This window comes from Saccostrea echinata, unplaced genomic scaffold (genome assembly GCF_033153115.1).
Source record: "Saccostrea echinata isolate AGI-Se365-2 ecotype Australia unplaced genomic scaffold, CSIRO_AGI_Sech_v1 ptg000001l, whole genome shotgun sequence".
Taxonomy (NCBI): domain Eukaryota; kingdom Metazoa; phylum Mollusca; class Bivalvia; order Ostreida; family Ostreidae; genus Saccostrea; species Saccostrea echinata.
In genome coordinates, this window is record NW_026889750.1 from 23,332,283 (window position 1) to 23,349,220 (window position 16,938).

Consider the following 16,938-nt stretch of genomic DNA (forward strand, 5'->3'; position numbering starts at 1 on the left):
AAAAATGCATTTGTATATAAAATGTGTATAGAAAAGCATGTAATATTGCACACAACAGAAATCACTAATATTCTGTTTTCTTTAATTATACCCCCAGTGTGAAATGTGGGGGATATATAATGCAGGGGTTGTCTATCTGTCCGTTACACTTTGGGGTACCCACCCCTTATCTGCAACTCTTACTTCAATGAAACTTTCAGAAAATCTTTATTACATAGTGGCCTTGTGCATTTCCTATTAAATGTTTCAATCAGACACATTCTTGAGGTTTCCTACAAGGCAAAATGTGGACACTGCAATTCTTTCTATAATATTTGGGGTATACCCATCTCTTACCTGCAACTCCTCCTATATCACTGAATGAAATTTAATGAGACTTTCATAGAATTTTTATTACATAGTGCTATTGTGCACCTTCTATTTAACATTTCAATTGGACAGATATTTGTGGTTTCCCATTAGAAACATGGTGTTCGCCTTTCTTGGTACACTTGGGGTTAGCCATAACTTATCCTCAACTCCTCTTACACCACTGAATGCAATTTAATGAAATTTTGGCAGAATCTTTATTACATAGTGCCATTTTGCAACTCCTATTTTATGTTTCAATTGGAAACATATTTGCGTTTCCCATAGCTATACATAGACTTTGCCATTCTTGATTTAACATTGGGGTACCCATTTTGATCCACAACTCCTCCTATACCTCTGAGTAAAATTTAATGACACTTTCACAGAATTTTCATTACAAAGTGCCTTTGTACACCTTCTATTTTACATTTTTATCAGACATGTATTTTAGGTTTCCCATAGGTATACATTAACTATGCCATTATGCACAATAAAGAGGGTACCCATTTGTTAATGCAATGCCTCCTAAACCCCTGAGTGAAATTTAATGGAACTTTCACAGAATCTCAATTACATACTTCCAAGAAGTGCACTTTGCCATTAAAATCATATGGAAGCAAGGGGGTGTCAATTCACAGGTCTCTAGGACTTTGCTATAACCGTGTTTTGCTGCATGGAAAAGTACAATATGTATTATTATCTTCTTGTATTTTGCATAAAATATTTTGGTATCCTATGATTAATTTGTTTTTGTTGATTTTCATTTTGCAAAGAAGAAAAAAAATTGATATAAATCAAGTGTAAGTGTACATTCTGCATAAAAATATTATGTGTTAAATGAATGCAAAACACTTTCTAGCTCTTAAATCTCGAGAAATAATGAAGTACTTAATTAATTCTATATAGAACGATGCCAAAGGGAATTGTATTAAATCATCATGCTTTATTTCTGTGTGTGATTGTTTTTTTTTTACATAGATGGAAGTAAACAAGGACTATGGGTTTATAAATTGGACAGAATGAACAACTTTATAAACTTTGCTGAAAAATGCTTTACATGGATGCAAAACTCTGGAAATCCAGGATTTTTGGCTGTTGTTTTGGCCAATACAAAATTAACAAAGTGTCCCTGTAGTGAAGACAGGATACAAAAAGATGGCCGCTTTGTTCAGTACCGAAAGGAGCCCAACTGTTATGTATTGAAGTTTTCACCTTCTGCCGTAACAGGGACAAGGGTAATGTCATGCATATATTAGGATATGGAGGACACATGGTCACATGACTTAATTGAAATACTGTTAAAGAAGTTAAGTAGAATACACAGCCAATTATAATAAGTCTACATTCATGGGCTTTGTAAATATATCTCTGCAAAACAAATGTTAAAGTATCAATGCATTCATGAATCTTTAAGAAGTTGTTGTATCTCAACTTCATGAAATTAAATATATTGCTCATATTTTCTGAATGCTTGGATGAGTTAGAGATTTTAGGAGCAGGTTGATTTGCCCAATTCAGACCAAATTTGTTTGGATGTTGCATCAAGGGATGTACATGCACTACCAGACTTGCTTTGGATACCAAATCTGGCCTATATTATCTGGATGCTTGAACAGATTAGAATTTGGACCAGGTTCATCCTGACTAAAACTTGCATGAAGTTGCATCCAAGATTGCATTCTTGGACTACCAGACTTGCTTCAGATGCTTTATCTGACCTACATATTCTGGATGAGTGGTTGGGTCAATATGCTTTTAATACTATACATGTACTCCTTCTGCAGTGTAAATTGATTTTCCAAAACTTGGCACAAGTTAAGAGTACATTAAGATGCATCATTTTGTAATGTAAAATTTAAAGAGAAATGTTACAAAATCATGAGAAAATTTTCTCTTGCAATGTTAGAAGTTACGGTCAGATGACACATTCCTTAATAATATATAGTTTTTTCTAAGAATTTGTTATTGAAGTATTGCTGCTTTAATAAGTTTCCTCACAAAAAATTAATGTACCTTAATATCAGGCATTTGTGCATGATACCAGAAGATGTTATTTGCTATATAATCCTATCAGAAATCACTACCACTGCCAATATCACAATTTTTTGGTGTTTATATCTACTTAAACACTTTAAAAATAGTTTAAAAATCACAATATAATGATAATTATGATTTACTGTAAATCAACTTTTATTCACGTGTGAGAAATATTGGTGAGTTTCGCGACCTACATTTACTCGCAAATATTAATCGCCGCAAACCATTTATTTTACTTTGTATTTCTAGAGGATGTTTCCTGAGTCGCGGAAATTAATTGTCGCGGATTAATTTTAAACTGACGAATTGTGAATAAAAGATGATGCAAATAATAGTTGGTTTACAGTATTTGTTATATATTACGAAGAGATAAAAAATAGATATTCAAGCAAAATTGTCGTCAGACCTTAATGCAAACCAGGTTCTCAACAAAGAGTTCCAGTATTGCAAGAGTGGTATGGTCATATATACATTTAGAGTGCTGTATGAATTTTTTATGCCCCCGGATCGAAAGATCCCGGGGATATATTGTTTTTGTCCTGTTTGTCTGTTTGTCTGTTTATCTGTTTGTCTGTTTATCTGTTTTTATGTTTGTCTGTTGTCAACTTTAACCTTGCCCATAACTTTTGATTGGTTGGAGCTATGACTTTCATATTTCACATGTGTATTCCTTGTGACAAGACCTTTCTTTGGGTACCATCTAGGGCTGTCACGAGTACCCGAAATAACCAAGAACCGTGGTCCAAGTTGTTCGGTTCGGTTCCGGTTCCATTTTTCCGGATTTCGGTTCGGGTCTGATTTATATATTAGAGTCTGTTCAATACAAAAAATGGCGTCGAAATCAAAGGAATGATGACGATAATGGTGATAAATAAACATCACACTTGAAATCTACTTCATTCCATGACAAAACACTAGTCAAGGAAGTATTAGATAACTATCAAAACGAGCAGGAATAGTCAGGTTGTGGCTAACAGTAGGCCAAGTCACCGATGTCTAGACGTTCGCATGGTGAAGACTTGTTTCCAATGTAAATTTATTGTAACAAATAAAGATTTTTCAAGTTGAATTCATGAAATTAAGGTTTAAAATAGATGTAAATACCCGACCCGAAAAACCCGAAACCAAACAGAAAATTTACAGAACCGACCCAACCCGAAAAATTTTGGAACCGTGACAGCCCTAGTAAAATCATACTTGACCTTTTGACATGGACCTTGGAGTTTGACCCACTTTTGAAAAATTTTATGAGACTTTAACCTTGGCCATAACTTCTGAACAGTTGGTGCTTGGGGTTTCAAACTTCACATGAGTATTCTTTGTGACAAGGCCTTCCTTTGGATACCAACAACTTTGACCTTTTGTCCTTGACCTTGGAGTTTGACCTACTTTTGAAAAACTTTAACCTTGGCCATAACTTTTGAACAGTTGGTGCTTGGGGTTTCAAACTTCACATGTGTATTCCTTGTGACAAGACATTCCTCTGGATATCAACCTCTTTGACCCTTTGACCTTGACTACTTTTGAAAAACTTGAACCTTGGTCATAACTTTTGAATGGTTAGAGCTAGGGCTTTCATACTTCACATATGTAATCCTTGTGACAAGACCTTCGTTTGGATACCAACAACTTTGACCTTTTGACCTTGACCTAGGAGTTTGACCTATGTTTGAAAAACTTTAACCTTGGCCATAACTTTTGAATGGTTGGTGCTAGGGCTTTCATACTTCACATATGTAATCCTTTTGACATCACCTTCCTTTGGATACCAACCACTTTGACCTTGACAGAGGAGTTTGACCTACTTTTGAAAAACGTCAACCTTGGCCATAATTTTTGAATGGTTGGTGCTAGGGCTTTCATACTTAACATATGTAATCCTTGTGACGAGACCTTCCTTTGGATACCAACCACTTTTACCCTTTGACCTTGACATAGGAGTTTGACCTACTTTCGAAAAACTTTAACCTTGGCCATAACTTTTGAATGGTTGGTGCTAGGGCTTTCATACTTCACATATGTAATCCTTTTGACAAGACCTTCCTTTGGATACCAACAACTTTGACCTTGACCTTGATGTTTTACTTACTTTAAAAAAACTTTGACCTTCGCTATAACTTTTGAACAGTTGCAGCTAGGGCTTTCAAATTAAACATTTTTTTATCTTTTGGCCTGGATTTTGACTTGCATTTGAGAAACTTTAACCTTCGCCATAAGCTGCCATACGGGGGCATCAGTGTTTCACAAACACATCTTGTATTACATGACAATATGAATTTTATTACAAGACACAGTATAATTTTTTTCTTTTTGAAATCAATCAGAAATGCTGTTACTCAAGAAACTCCACCCATTCCAATTTGATCAGCACTGGGAGAGAGGCTGGTTTTATTTACACAGAGCACCCCATACATAATGAAGCCGTGGCCAATCTGAAGGATGAAGAACCACACAATTACTGCTGTATACAGTCCAACCTTTGTAGTGAATTCCTGAAGCTGAGAATTTCTGATACCTGTGAATTTTACAGTCCACTCAGATCAGGTTTGGATTGTGTTAGACTTGAGTTCATTTGATTCAGAGAAAGGACTTTATGTGCTAAAGGCATATGTCTGCCCCCTATAATAAGTGACAGTAAATTTTAAAAATCTCTTAATATGTATACTCTGATTATTTAATCCTAACTTACCTAATGCTTTATGGGTGACACTACAAAGCAGTATTATTTTGTATAAGACTATTATTTTCTGTTTCAATTTCGTTTGTTTTTCCTTCCCAAGGATCTTCCTTTGGAGACCCCCATGTAAGAACACTGGATGGTCTGACCTATACATTTAATGGACTGGGAGAGTATGTGATGCTGACTATGGTAGAACCAGGAACAAACATCACCCTACTGGAGATACAGACTCGTACAGCACAATCTGTCAATGCTAATGGAACCAAGATAAATGCCACAGTCTTCCATGCATTTGTTTTCAAGGAAAAAAATGGAGGAGAAGCTCAGGTAGAAGTCAATCTAGCAGAAACAGGTATGTGCAGATATTTTCTTGTTGCTTTTAAGCCCCAAGCATACAGTCTTGATAATGAGCTTAAGTTTTTCAAAGGAGTTCATGCCTTCTTTGTTCACCTGAGCTGAAAGCTCAAATGAGCTTTTCTAATCACATTTTGTCATTCATCTGTCTGTCTGTACATCTGTAAACTTTTCACATTTTTGACATCTTCTCCAGAACCACTGGGCCAATTTCAATCAAACTTGCCACAAAGGATTCTTGGGTGAAGGGGATTTGAAGGGCCACAACCTCTTTCAAGGGGAGATAATTAAGAATTAGTGAAACAATGGTAGCATCGTTTAAAAATCTTCCCCTCATGAATCATACGGCCAAAAAAGTTGAAACGTATGTGAAACCTTCATTACAAAGTGTAGATTCAAGTTAATTCAGATCATGACCCTCAGGGGTAGGGTGGGGCCAGAATGGTGCATCAAGGTTTTATATATGAATATACATGTATTGGCAAAAATCTAAAAATCTTCTTCTCAAGAATAGTAAAGTCATGATTACCTAGACACATTGCTATGGAATCATCCTTAGGTAGTGTAGATTCAAGTTTGTTCAAATCATGACCCCCTGGGGTTGGGTTAGGCCACAATGGGAATCAAAGTTTTACATAGGAATATACCGTGTATACTCGCCTATAAGTCGGTTTTTTGGGAGTTTAATTTTGGTCAAAAACTCTATGTCCGACTTACAGGCGAGTCATAAAAAGATTGGTATTTTTCTGGATGGCGAGATGTAGTATTTCATATACATTTCCGAAGATTATCATTGAGCAAAGTCTGGATAGAAATAATCATTTTTGTATTCTAAGATTATACATTAAGTACAGATATTTACATATTTTAATAATTTTATTTTTATCTTAAGTATGCATCACTTATTTGTTTAATGATTTAAATTTGAATATCGGTATCATTTCTAAAAATATTAATTGAAACCAGGTTAAAACATCAGTGCATTGATTTGAAATTTCAACCAATTCTGGCAAAAAGTTGTACCGACTTATAAGCGGGTCAATGGCAAATCCATCCAAAATAACCTCAAAAAATACAACTGACTTATTGGCGAGTATATACGGTATACACTGTCATGTAGAAAAAAAATCTGCTGATAAGGAAGAACAGGGCTATATTGACTCAGCTGAAGGTTGTGGCCCATGGGCTTCTTGTTCTAGGTTTTGAATTTGTATTTCAACTTAATTTATACCATTTATTTTCAGACAGAAACTCATTGGTTTTGTTTATTTTTCTCTTTTTCAGGCATGATTTTATATGCAGACAGAATAGACATCACCCCACAATTCTATTCCAGTGACACCTTTACATACTACAGAGAGAATTCTATATTTATAACAAGAACAGGAACTAACAGAGTAAAAATTCTCTTTCCTTCAGGTACTTCAATTTTAATGAGAAAATGTTTTGCTGCTTGAATGGCTTTGAAATATTTGGTGATTTTTATAGAAATATGATCATATGTGTTGATTTCAAATAAACACTGATGTGTTTCAGTGAATAAGCAGGCTAGTGGATTTCAGCATGACTTCTTTCCACATTTTAGGTATTACTTTTGACATGTCTTTGAATCTTGGAATGTTGGAGTTAACCACTGGTATACCAGATTCATTGTCCTCGACTACAACAAACTCTGGCCTTCTGGGAAATGTAAACGGAGACATAAATGATGACCTGAAGACTCCTAATGGAACTTTTCTTCCTTCAAACTCAACAGAGAAGGAAATCTACCACAACTTTGGAGAGCTCTGTAAGATCTTAATGGTGATATTCTTACCTTTTAAACAAGCACAATATTTCCCTGTCTGATATCATTTAAGAAGATAGTATACTTTGTACTGATCAAGCTATGTGAAAGATAAGTTTTATTTTGCCAACAAAACAAACTAGAGTTACTTCATTCTTTCAACAAATTCAGTACTTGGACACTTTTCTCATCCTTTTTTGACAACATGTATACATACGAATTAGACGGAATTTGAGTTTCAATATTTTAAGTTACAATTTTTTAGTGTTTTACCTGATTTTAATTGCAGGGAGAGTTTATTGTGACAAGTCACTCTTTGTCTATCAGCATGACTTGACTTGTGCCTCATATCAGCAGACAAATTTTACACCAATATTCATGGAGGACTTCACTCAACAAGAAATAACCCGAGCTCAGGAGGAGTGTGGGGGTTCCCAGAACTTTAACTGTATTTATGACTTCCTGGCCACGGAAAACAAAGCCATTGCAAATATTACTAGAATAGTTTATCAGACAGCTCTACAAGAGGAGAGAAGTGCAAGTATGAAATGCCTGAGTTTCTATATACATGAATATGGTTTCTGATATCTGAATTTTGCAGATACTATATACAGGTAATTTTTGCCCTATCACATTTGAAAACAATTTTGCCCTATTTTAAATTTGCCCAAACACAGTTGTAATTAAAAGACAATGCTGTTTTCTTTGAATTTGCCCTGTTTTAAATTCGCCCACTTGTGACAAGGGCGAAAGGGTGAAAATAAAATGGGAGCAAAAATTTCCAGTATACAGTATTAAAATTATAAAAATAAATTGGTAATAGTATTCACAATGCATTTGTGACCTAAAGTATATTGAATCTTTCGTTTTTCAGCCAACACTAGGCCTGTCATTGATGGATTGGGTTCTATCTATACAGTAGTTGGTCAGAGCTTCACAATTACGGCCAATGCCTCAGATGTCAATGGTGACAATGTGACTATAGTTATGCTGAGTCCAGTAAATGTGACCTCTGCTACTCTACCTGGAAATGTGTCCTTCTCCTACACCTATACCCCACAAGACATGACTCCTTATGCTGTGGAGTAAGTTCATTCTGTAATGAAAGTTTGTAGCATAATTTGTGAATTTATTGATACATATAAAGTCAGATTTAAATTACAACCTCTTCTAGTGGGGTTGAAAATGTTTTCATCTGCATCTGTTTTAGTCCTATCTGTTTACAAGATACTTCAAAAAATTTTGAGTGGTTTTAATGGAATTGAACAGAAATTAAGGGTGAGTTCTGGGACACCCAGAATGAATCAGCTAGATTTTGAGGTGGATTTTGGAAATGTTGTAGATGATTGTATTTTTCTCATTATTTTTTATTGGGTATCCCTAACTTTGATGAGAAAAGAGAAATATTACTTAAATATGTACATAATTGTAGCTGACATGAATTCTTAGATAGATATGCTTTCTGACTTTTGAGTTACAATAACGATGTATTTCTCAGTGACTGCCTCCCCCTCCCAACCCAAAAGTGTGCTATGTGATGCAATAGATGCCTTTATGTGATATTACATTTTACATTATATTTCAGATTGTATGCTATTGATTCTTTGAGTGGAGTATCCAAGGTATTGTATGAGCAGGTGTACCAGTGTTATAACTGTAGTAACCATGGCAACTGTAACAACTCCTTAGCAACAAGCACCAGTATCTCATCGTTCTTCATTGTACCATGTACCTGTGATCTTGGATGGACAGGTGTGTGTAAGAAGAAACTTAAAAGAGATCAAGATATTGGCATTAGAGTATAGACACCATAGGGACACTTGTTCCTTCATCTTTCCATTTTTCCATTGTTTGTCTGGCAGGTGTCAAACTTTCAAAAAGTAGATCATCTGCAGCAACACGTATTCCATGAGCATTTAATTGCATGTACATGTATGTATTTCGTCGTAGTTGGTGGGGAAAGTATAGAATGGAATCACCATACTAAGACTATATGTATTATTATTATATAAATTAGATTAGAGATGTCATTTAATTAGGCCTGCATTAACCTTACCACTGATGTGTATTCCTAAAACCGCTGATAAATGTGCAGTATTTTATAGCTAAGTGGGCTGTTCCATTTACCTCCCAACAACATTTACACTTGGTAATTTTACTGGTAAAGCAAAAAAAGCAACAATTTATTTTGGGGATGGAAGTGTAATACAGGTGAACTTTGGTCATTGAACACTGACATCTCAAATACCATGGATATGTTGAAGTGATCTGGAAGTCCCAACCACTTATTCTTTAAGTATTTTATTAATACATGTATCTCGAATCATCAGATATTGAGAAGTTTTTTCTCGGTCACATTGACTTTGAGTTTGACTGTAGTAATGTACTGGGAATATAAGTCTTGTTTAGGGTAGCTAAGGTTTTTAAATTCCATTGCTTGTTTGAATTGTCCTACAGAATTGTTTCCTTTGGAGTTTGTAAAGATGGCAATAAAGAGAAAAGTTTGCTTTAATAGGTAACTCATGTGAAACTGATATTGATGGTTGTGCTGGTTCCCCATGTGATCCCCTCAGTAACTGTACAGACAATCCAGCAGTTGAGCACCAGTCAACAGGAAGGGCATTCAAGTGTGAAAACTGTCCTCAAGGATACCAGATAACAGAGTCTTTCAAATGTTTAGGTATAAAAATTTTGGAATCCTTTTTAAATGTAAAGCACCTGTGAGGAGTAAAGAAACTGGGGGGATAAGCCGAGCCATATGCCTACATAACGATCGATAAAAAATCAATAAATTCATTTTACAAAAATTTCACTTTTTGTTGAATTAATGTAATGCTTATTACCATTTGCATATAAATTTGACAAAACCTGAATACTGTAACAGCGAAAATGATTCTGATTAACACAACAAAATGGCATCACGCTCAATTTTCACAGAAACTGACATAAATTGGATGATATAACTACTTTTTTTAAATAGAGTGGGTCATCGTACCATTTTTTTGAGAACGATTAATGAAAGGCAATGGAAAGATGTTGCTTTTTACACTTGCAAAAATTTTGTATGAAGACCCACTCTACATAAAAAATTAAGTTAACTTACATAAATTTTCACAGTGGTCTTAAAAAATTCTAAGTCCAAAAACGCTTGCTAAATATAGAGAACTGTATGCTATTTAAATGAACATGTTAGTGTGATTCCGTGGTCTAGTGGTTAGCGAGGAGCTCTTTAAAGGGACGTTTATTGAGGAAAGTGTTCGAGTCATGCTCTGATTTTTTTTTTTTTTTTTTTTTTTTTTTTTTTTTTAATTTTGTTTTACTTTATAAAAAATGTCTATAGGAATAACATATTTTTCACTGGAAATAAAATATATACATGTAGTAATGAACTTATTTACAGTGAATGATTTAAAATGCCGGATAAAAATTATAATAGATATTTGAATACTTTTATTCCCGTTTTATTTATTTTAAATAAAAGCGCTTCTAGATCACCATTATCATTATATACGATGTTAACATTTTTATAATATCTCCACAGTAAGTGTAAACACTCAATATGCAGATTAATTAATAGAAGTCCTTATCCATGTTAGACATTTGTGACAGTAAATGAAAGTCAACTGTTTAGCTTGTTTAGAATATAAATATCATTTTGAAAACTACGGTAAACATTAAAATGCTTAAGTAAATTCGAACAATTGAGAGATTTTTTCCAATAAATGTTCTTGCATAGCCGAAAAATGGGCATGGGCACATGGCTCGTCTTATCCCCCCAGATTCTTTCAGTTTTTAGCTCACCTGAGCTGAAAGCTCAAGTGAGTTTTTCTGATCACATTTTGTCTGCCGACTGTCTTTCTAGCTGTCTGCCTGACCCTCCGTAATTTTTTCACATTTTCGGCTTCTTCTCCAGAACCACTGGGCCAATTTCAAGCAAACTTGCCACAAAAGATCCTTGAATGAAGGGGATTAAAGTTTGTTTAAATAATTAATAATTAAAGAAAAATTAGTGGCATCTTTTAAAAATTCTTGAATCTTCTCAAGAACCATTGGGCCAAAAAAAATTGAAAATTAAGTGAAACCTTCATTACATAGTGTAGATTCAAGATTTTTTCTAATCATTGAAGGGGGGGGGGGGGAATGGTGCTTCCATGGGGGATCAGAATTTTACATAGGAATGTATATGAAAAAATCTTATTTCTTCTCCTATACATACATTAAAACTCGTTTAGAACATGTATATAGCAAATTCACGTATATAGCAAAGTTTTTTTGAATCCCCAGCGAAATTCTTAACAAATCCTAGGAAAATACTATGGTTATAACGAACTCTGATATAATGAATTAATTTTACGGATATAGCAAACTGATTTTCTGTCCCATAGAGGTTAAAAATATTGAAAATTACATCTTTTGAAGCGAATTCTCAATATCTTAAACTTCAAAATATAAAACTGACACCATTTTTTTTTTTTTATAAATATTAAGTATTTAGATTTGAAATTCCATTCCTCAGAAATATTTAGTATTCAAATAAACTTTTTTCTTTAATACCTCCCAGAACATATTTGGTAGTCATACTTGAAGGAAAAGATGCCTGTTGCGAATTCATTATGGATACTTTAACAGATTCGTTATACGGAATCCAATATAACAAAATATGGATATAATGAAGTAAATTCACAGGTCCCCAGGACTTCACTATAACCAAGTTTTACTGTATAGTAAACAAGTTAAATATAATTGATAGTTGAGAAAAATATGCTGATCATACTGTATATACTTGCCTATAAGTCAGTTGTATTTTTTGAGGTTAGTTTGGAGGGATTTGCCATTGACCCGCTTATAAGTCGGTACAACTTTCTGCCAGAACCAACTGACAAGTTCAAATCAATGCTCAGATCTTCTAACCTGGTTTCAATTTACATTTTAAGAAATGGCGCTGATATGTAATTTTAAATCATTAAAAAAATAAGATTTAAAGAAAGTTATTAAAATATGTAAATACTAAATGTACTTTAACGTGTGTCAATGCATAATCTTAGAATACATAAATGATATAAAATATCCTGATAATTGTCAGAAATGTTACGAAAATACTACATTTAGCCCTCCAGAAAAATACCTATCTTTTTATGACTCACCCTATAAGTCGGACATAGATTTTTGGACTAAAATTTAACTGAAAAAAAAAAACGACTTATAGGCGAGTATATATGGTACTTCAAAGGTTGCATAATATGACCCAATGTTTTGCCTAAACAACAGACAAATACATCATATGAAAGTTTCTGATTGAAATATTTAGTAAATTTCTTCAAAAAATATTTTCTTCTGAAGAACCACTGGACTAGAAAAGATGAAGCTTATATGAAGGCTTCCTGAGGTGGTGAAGATTCCAAACTATTCAACTCATGGCCCTGTGGTTAGGTTGGGGCCATACTAGAGGATCAAAGTTTTGCATGGAACTAAATTTAAAAAAAAATCAAAAAGTCTATAGAAACACAAAAGACATTAATTTGCAGACATTCTCATGCCTGAATTTAATTTTTTTTTGGTTTTAAATTATGGATCCAGGGTTAGAGTTGGCTAAAATCAGGATCAAATTTTACATAACGCATGTATACAGGAAGAGAATTTTCTTCTCCATAACTGCAAAGCTATTTTAGTCATATTGATATTGAAGCATCCCCATGGTATGTGGATTCAGAAACCCCTTATAGTTATGGTGGAGCTATAACATTAGGGTCAATTTTAAAAACTTTTAAAAATCTGATGAAGAATAGCAGGGCTTAAGTTACTCAGGTGAGCATTGTGGCAGTGAGCCTCTTTTTTCCATCTGGGTCATGATTTAGCAACATGGCCTAGATAAAAACTGCATACTGAATCAATAGAAACTTGTGTGTTCCAGATTTTCTTTAATGGATTTAAATAGTGACTATAAGTCAAGGTCATTAGATATCGAGTATGAACTTAAACAAGCCTAAGAAATGATGAGTTAAAGGAGCTTAACTTGGAATTAATTATTTAGATTGGATTTGATGATTCTTACAGATGTAGATGAATGCTCCAACAATTCTGTGAATGGCTGTATCCAGATCTGTACAAACACAGAGGGAAGTTACTCCTGCTCATGTTATCAAGGATACAGATCAGCAGGGACATCATGTTTAGGTGATAATTAATTTAGATATTAAGAAAAAGGAACTTAGGACTTAAGTTAATTCATATCAAATTTTGGTATTTGATTAAATCAAAGCAATCAAAGATTTTTTTTTCTCCTTAAATATAGAGTGGGTATTAAAGTACTAAAAAATGATGTATTTTAAAACAGTACTTTATTTATAATATGATAATTGTGATTTAAATACAGTTGAACTTCGGTATCTTGAACACTGATATCTTGAATACCATGGATATGTTGAAGTGATTTGGAAATCCCAATCGCTTATTCCTTAAGTATTTTACCCTGGATATCTCGAACCCTCGGATATCTCGAAGTATTTTCTGGGTCCCATCAGGTTCGAGATAACGAGCTTTGACTGTATTGTTATTTATATATCCCTGCCATTGATGGGGGTTGGGGGTGGGGGGTTTTAACTAATGTACATTTTCCATCTGTCCTTCTGTCTGGTTTCCACATAGTAATAAATATCATCAGGTTGGATGTTCATGTGTACAATATGATCAATTTGATTTGAGGAATGGAGATCACTTATTTGATTTTGGGATCACTGTGTCAAAGAGAGTGGATTCTGTTTCTAAGAAATAAATAGTTTGTTTTGCATGTTCATATTAGTATACACATTTAATACATATATTAGACACAAGACCAAATTCTATTTTAAACAATTAATGTCAGATTATTCACTCAAGTCCTATAATATAAAAATATTGAGTTTTGATCTGTATTTTCCAGACATTGATGAGTGTACAGAAGGAACCAGTAACTGCCAACAACTCTGTGTGAATGCTGTAGGTTATTACAATTGTTCCTGTGTTGATGGCTATTCTCTCCAGTCAGATGGATTCTCCTGTATTATACAAAGTAAGTGTCATTGGCAGAATTTTTGTATATCCCTGGTTTAGAAACCTGTGGGAACAAAAATCAATTTCGTCTGTCCATTCAAAGTTCTTCATTGAAAGTTTTCACAATGTTAAAACTTTATACTTCACAAAGTCAATGTATAGGTTATTTCTCTTGTGTTAGGCTACAATGGGCAATGTAATAGTTCACAAAACATACATGTATTACGTTTTTGTATGTAAATGCTATAAATTAAACAATCTTTCAAAATGTATAACTATTCTTACTGATAATGAAAAGATTTTAAAATGAAGATGTACCTTTATAATAAGAAAGGTCCATAGCATTGCACGGGAGACTGTAGAGTCTATCTTATTTTTAATTTAGAAGTGATTGTGAAATCAAAAGTTCTCTAAGGAACATTTAAGTACAAAATGTTCATTCAACATATTTGCTGTTATGTTACAGATCCACAGCAGTCCTGCACCAGTATGAACTGTAGTCAAGGATGTTCTGTCAACAACACAGGTTCTCCATATTGCTTCTGTTACCAAGGTTACAGTCTGCTGCCAGATGGACAGAATTGTACTGGTGAGTCAAGTTTTGAAGAAGAAAAATCTTAAGTTTTTCAGCAAATCTGTAGATGTAATATGAAGCTTTAAATTATGTGTTTTTATGTTGCAATTGTAGATGTGAATGAATGTCAGAATAGTGGCACATGTCCCCAAGTGTGTTCAAACACTGACGGCAGTTTTACATGTAGTTGTTTCGTTGGTTACAAGCTGCAAAATGACCAAGTTTCTTGCACAGGTACTGCCATTTTTTTTGTCAAGATGTTTTTTGCTAAGTAAGTTCATATCACAGTATTGTGCCTTTTGTTTGTGAAGTTAAACTTGTCAGTGAATGATTCTTTAAAGGTTGTGATTCCCTGCACTGGGGGTACAATTGCAACAAATCATGTGACTGTTCCCAGAATGCTTTGCGTTGTGACAGTGTAAGAGGGTGTGTTTGTAAGACTGGTTGGACAGGAACCCTGTGTGACACTAACATCAATGAATGTGGGGATCCAAGTTTGTGTTCAGCTACAGAGGTGTGTGTAGACAACCCAGGATCCTACAGCTGTCAGTGTGTCAGTGGATACCAGAGAAATGCTTCACAAATCTGTCAAAGTAAGAAATAGCTTTGTTTTGTGTGTCAGTAGTCCTCTTCATCATACTTGTATCATGGTAATATGAGTAAGCTAAATCCAGATTCTGATCTTTCAGTTTTTTGATTTAAAACTTAAAATTTCTCCTAGTCTAAACATCAAATGTTTCTTTTTCTGTAGATGTGGATGAGTGTAGCTCAGCCCTCCATAACTGTACCTCCACAGAGAGCTGTCAGGACATACCAGGTTCATTCCTCTGTCCATGTCAAGTGGGTTACCAGAGAAATACCTCCTCTGGGGCATGTGAAGGTAGATTTATATCATTTATAGTAAAGACTTCAGTCATGGGGGATGATTATCAGGGGTATATAATTTATCAATTTTTAAAACTGTAGGCAGTATTGAAATAGTACAAACTTTTAAAAAGTTCTATTGATTTCCAGATATTGATGAATGTGGAGAAGGGATAGATTCCTGTAACCAGAATTGTCACAACACTGTAGGGAGTTATTATTGTACCTGTTATATTGGATATCAGCTACAAGACGACAGGAGAACATGTGTGAAATGTAAGTATGATATCTGATATCACCTGTTACACATGCATTGAATACCACCTATATACAGAGAGGAGAACATGTGTGAAAGTATGATATCACCTGTTATATTGGATATTATCCACAAGAAAACAGGAGAACATGTAAGCATGATATTTGATAACACTCATGTACCTGTAATACTGGATATGAGTTACATGTATATGATGCAGGAGAAGATGTGTGATTTGTAAGATCATATCTGTTAAATTGAGTGTGAGGTACAGGACAACAGAAGAACATTGGTGAAATGTAAGTATGATATCTGATATCATTATTATACCTGTTGTGTTAGATATCAGAGAAGAGATGACAGGAGAATATCTGAAATGTAAGTGGTATTCATACATAAAGGAAAAATTGCATCCCAGTCCCTCATCTCTACTTTATATCATTCTGTCCATAAATGCCTGGAAAATTGTCGAGAGACCAGTAGTTTTATAAAGGTGCAAAGAAATTGTTTTAAATATTCTTTGTCGTATTACCTTTTAGAAGGTTGTGCAGTGTAATGGTATTCTAGTGTTTGTATTTGTGGTTTGTAGCCAGAAATCCCTGTCTTGGAGCTAGTGTGGATGAAACCTGTGACACAACTCATGGAGGATGTACCGTCAACTCCTCCAATGTAGCCTATTGTTTCTGTGATCATGGATATGACCTCCAGGTCAATGCTTCAGGATACTTACTTTGTACAAGTAAGATATCAGTTTTCAAATATCATTTTAGCTCTGCTGGTTAAAGACCAAAAGAGCGTTTGTGATAGTAAGGTGTCCCTCGTCCGTCTGTCTAGTTGTCTGTCTGTAAACAATTTTTCTCCTACAGTTTTGGTCTGATTTCAATGTAACTTTGCATACAAGTAGACTACACTAAGATATATCATTCTTTGAATTGGTTTTTGATTTGAGTGAATGATGTTGCTATGGTTACTAAAAATAGAAATTTCTGTGAAATACTTTTAAAACA

At 34.2% G+C, this 16,938-nt stretch overlaps 1 protein-coding gene across 1 annotated transcript in view; it reads left to right on the top strand.

Moving 5' to 3' along the window:
* The window catches only part of LOC133195970 (uncharacterized), a 46,119-nt gene that overhangs the window by 4,634 nt on the left and 24,547 nt on the right, over positions 1-16,938 (top strand). The window contains exons 5-21 of the mRNA XM_061331961.1: positions 1,330-1,586; positions 4,713-4,932; positions 5,169-5,420; positions 6,707-6,841; positions 7,008-7,211; positions 7,498-7,749; positions 8,083-8,293; positions 8,794-8,960; positions 9,724-9,888; positions 13,263-13,382; positions 14,128-14,256; positions 14,704-14,826; positions 14,926-15,045; positions 15,153-15,404; positions 15,563-15,691; positions 15,826-15,951; positions 16,521-16,670. Coding sequence (XP_061187945.1) covers positions 1,330-1,586; positions 4,713-4,932; positions 5,169-5,420; positions 6,707-6,841; positions 7,008-7,211; positions 7,498-7,749; positions 8,083-8,293; positions 8,794-8,960; positions 9,724-9,888; positions 13,263-13,382; positions 14,128-14,256; positions 14,704-14,826; positions 14,926-15,045; positions 15,153-15,404; positions 15,563-15,691; positions 15,826-15,951; positions 16,521-16,670 — 3,012 coding nt within the window. The remainder of the gene's footprint in view (positions 1-1,329; positions 1,587-4,712; positions 4,933-5,168; positions 5,421-6,706; positions 6,842-7,007; positions 7,212-7,497; positions 7,750-8,082; positions 8,294-8,793; positions 8,961-9,723; positions 9,889-13,262; positions 13,383-14,127; positions 14,257-14,703; positions 14,827-14,925; positions 15,046-15,152; positions 15,405-15,562; positions 15,692-15,825; positions 15,952-16,520; positions 16,671-16,938) is intronic.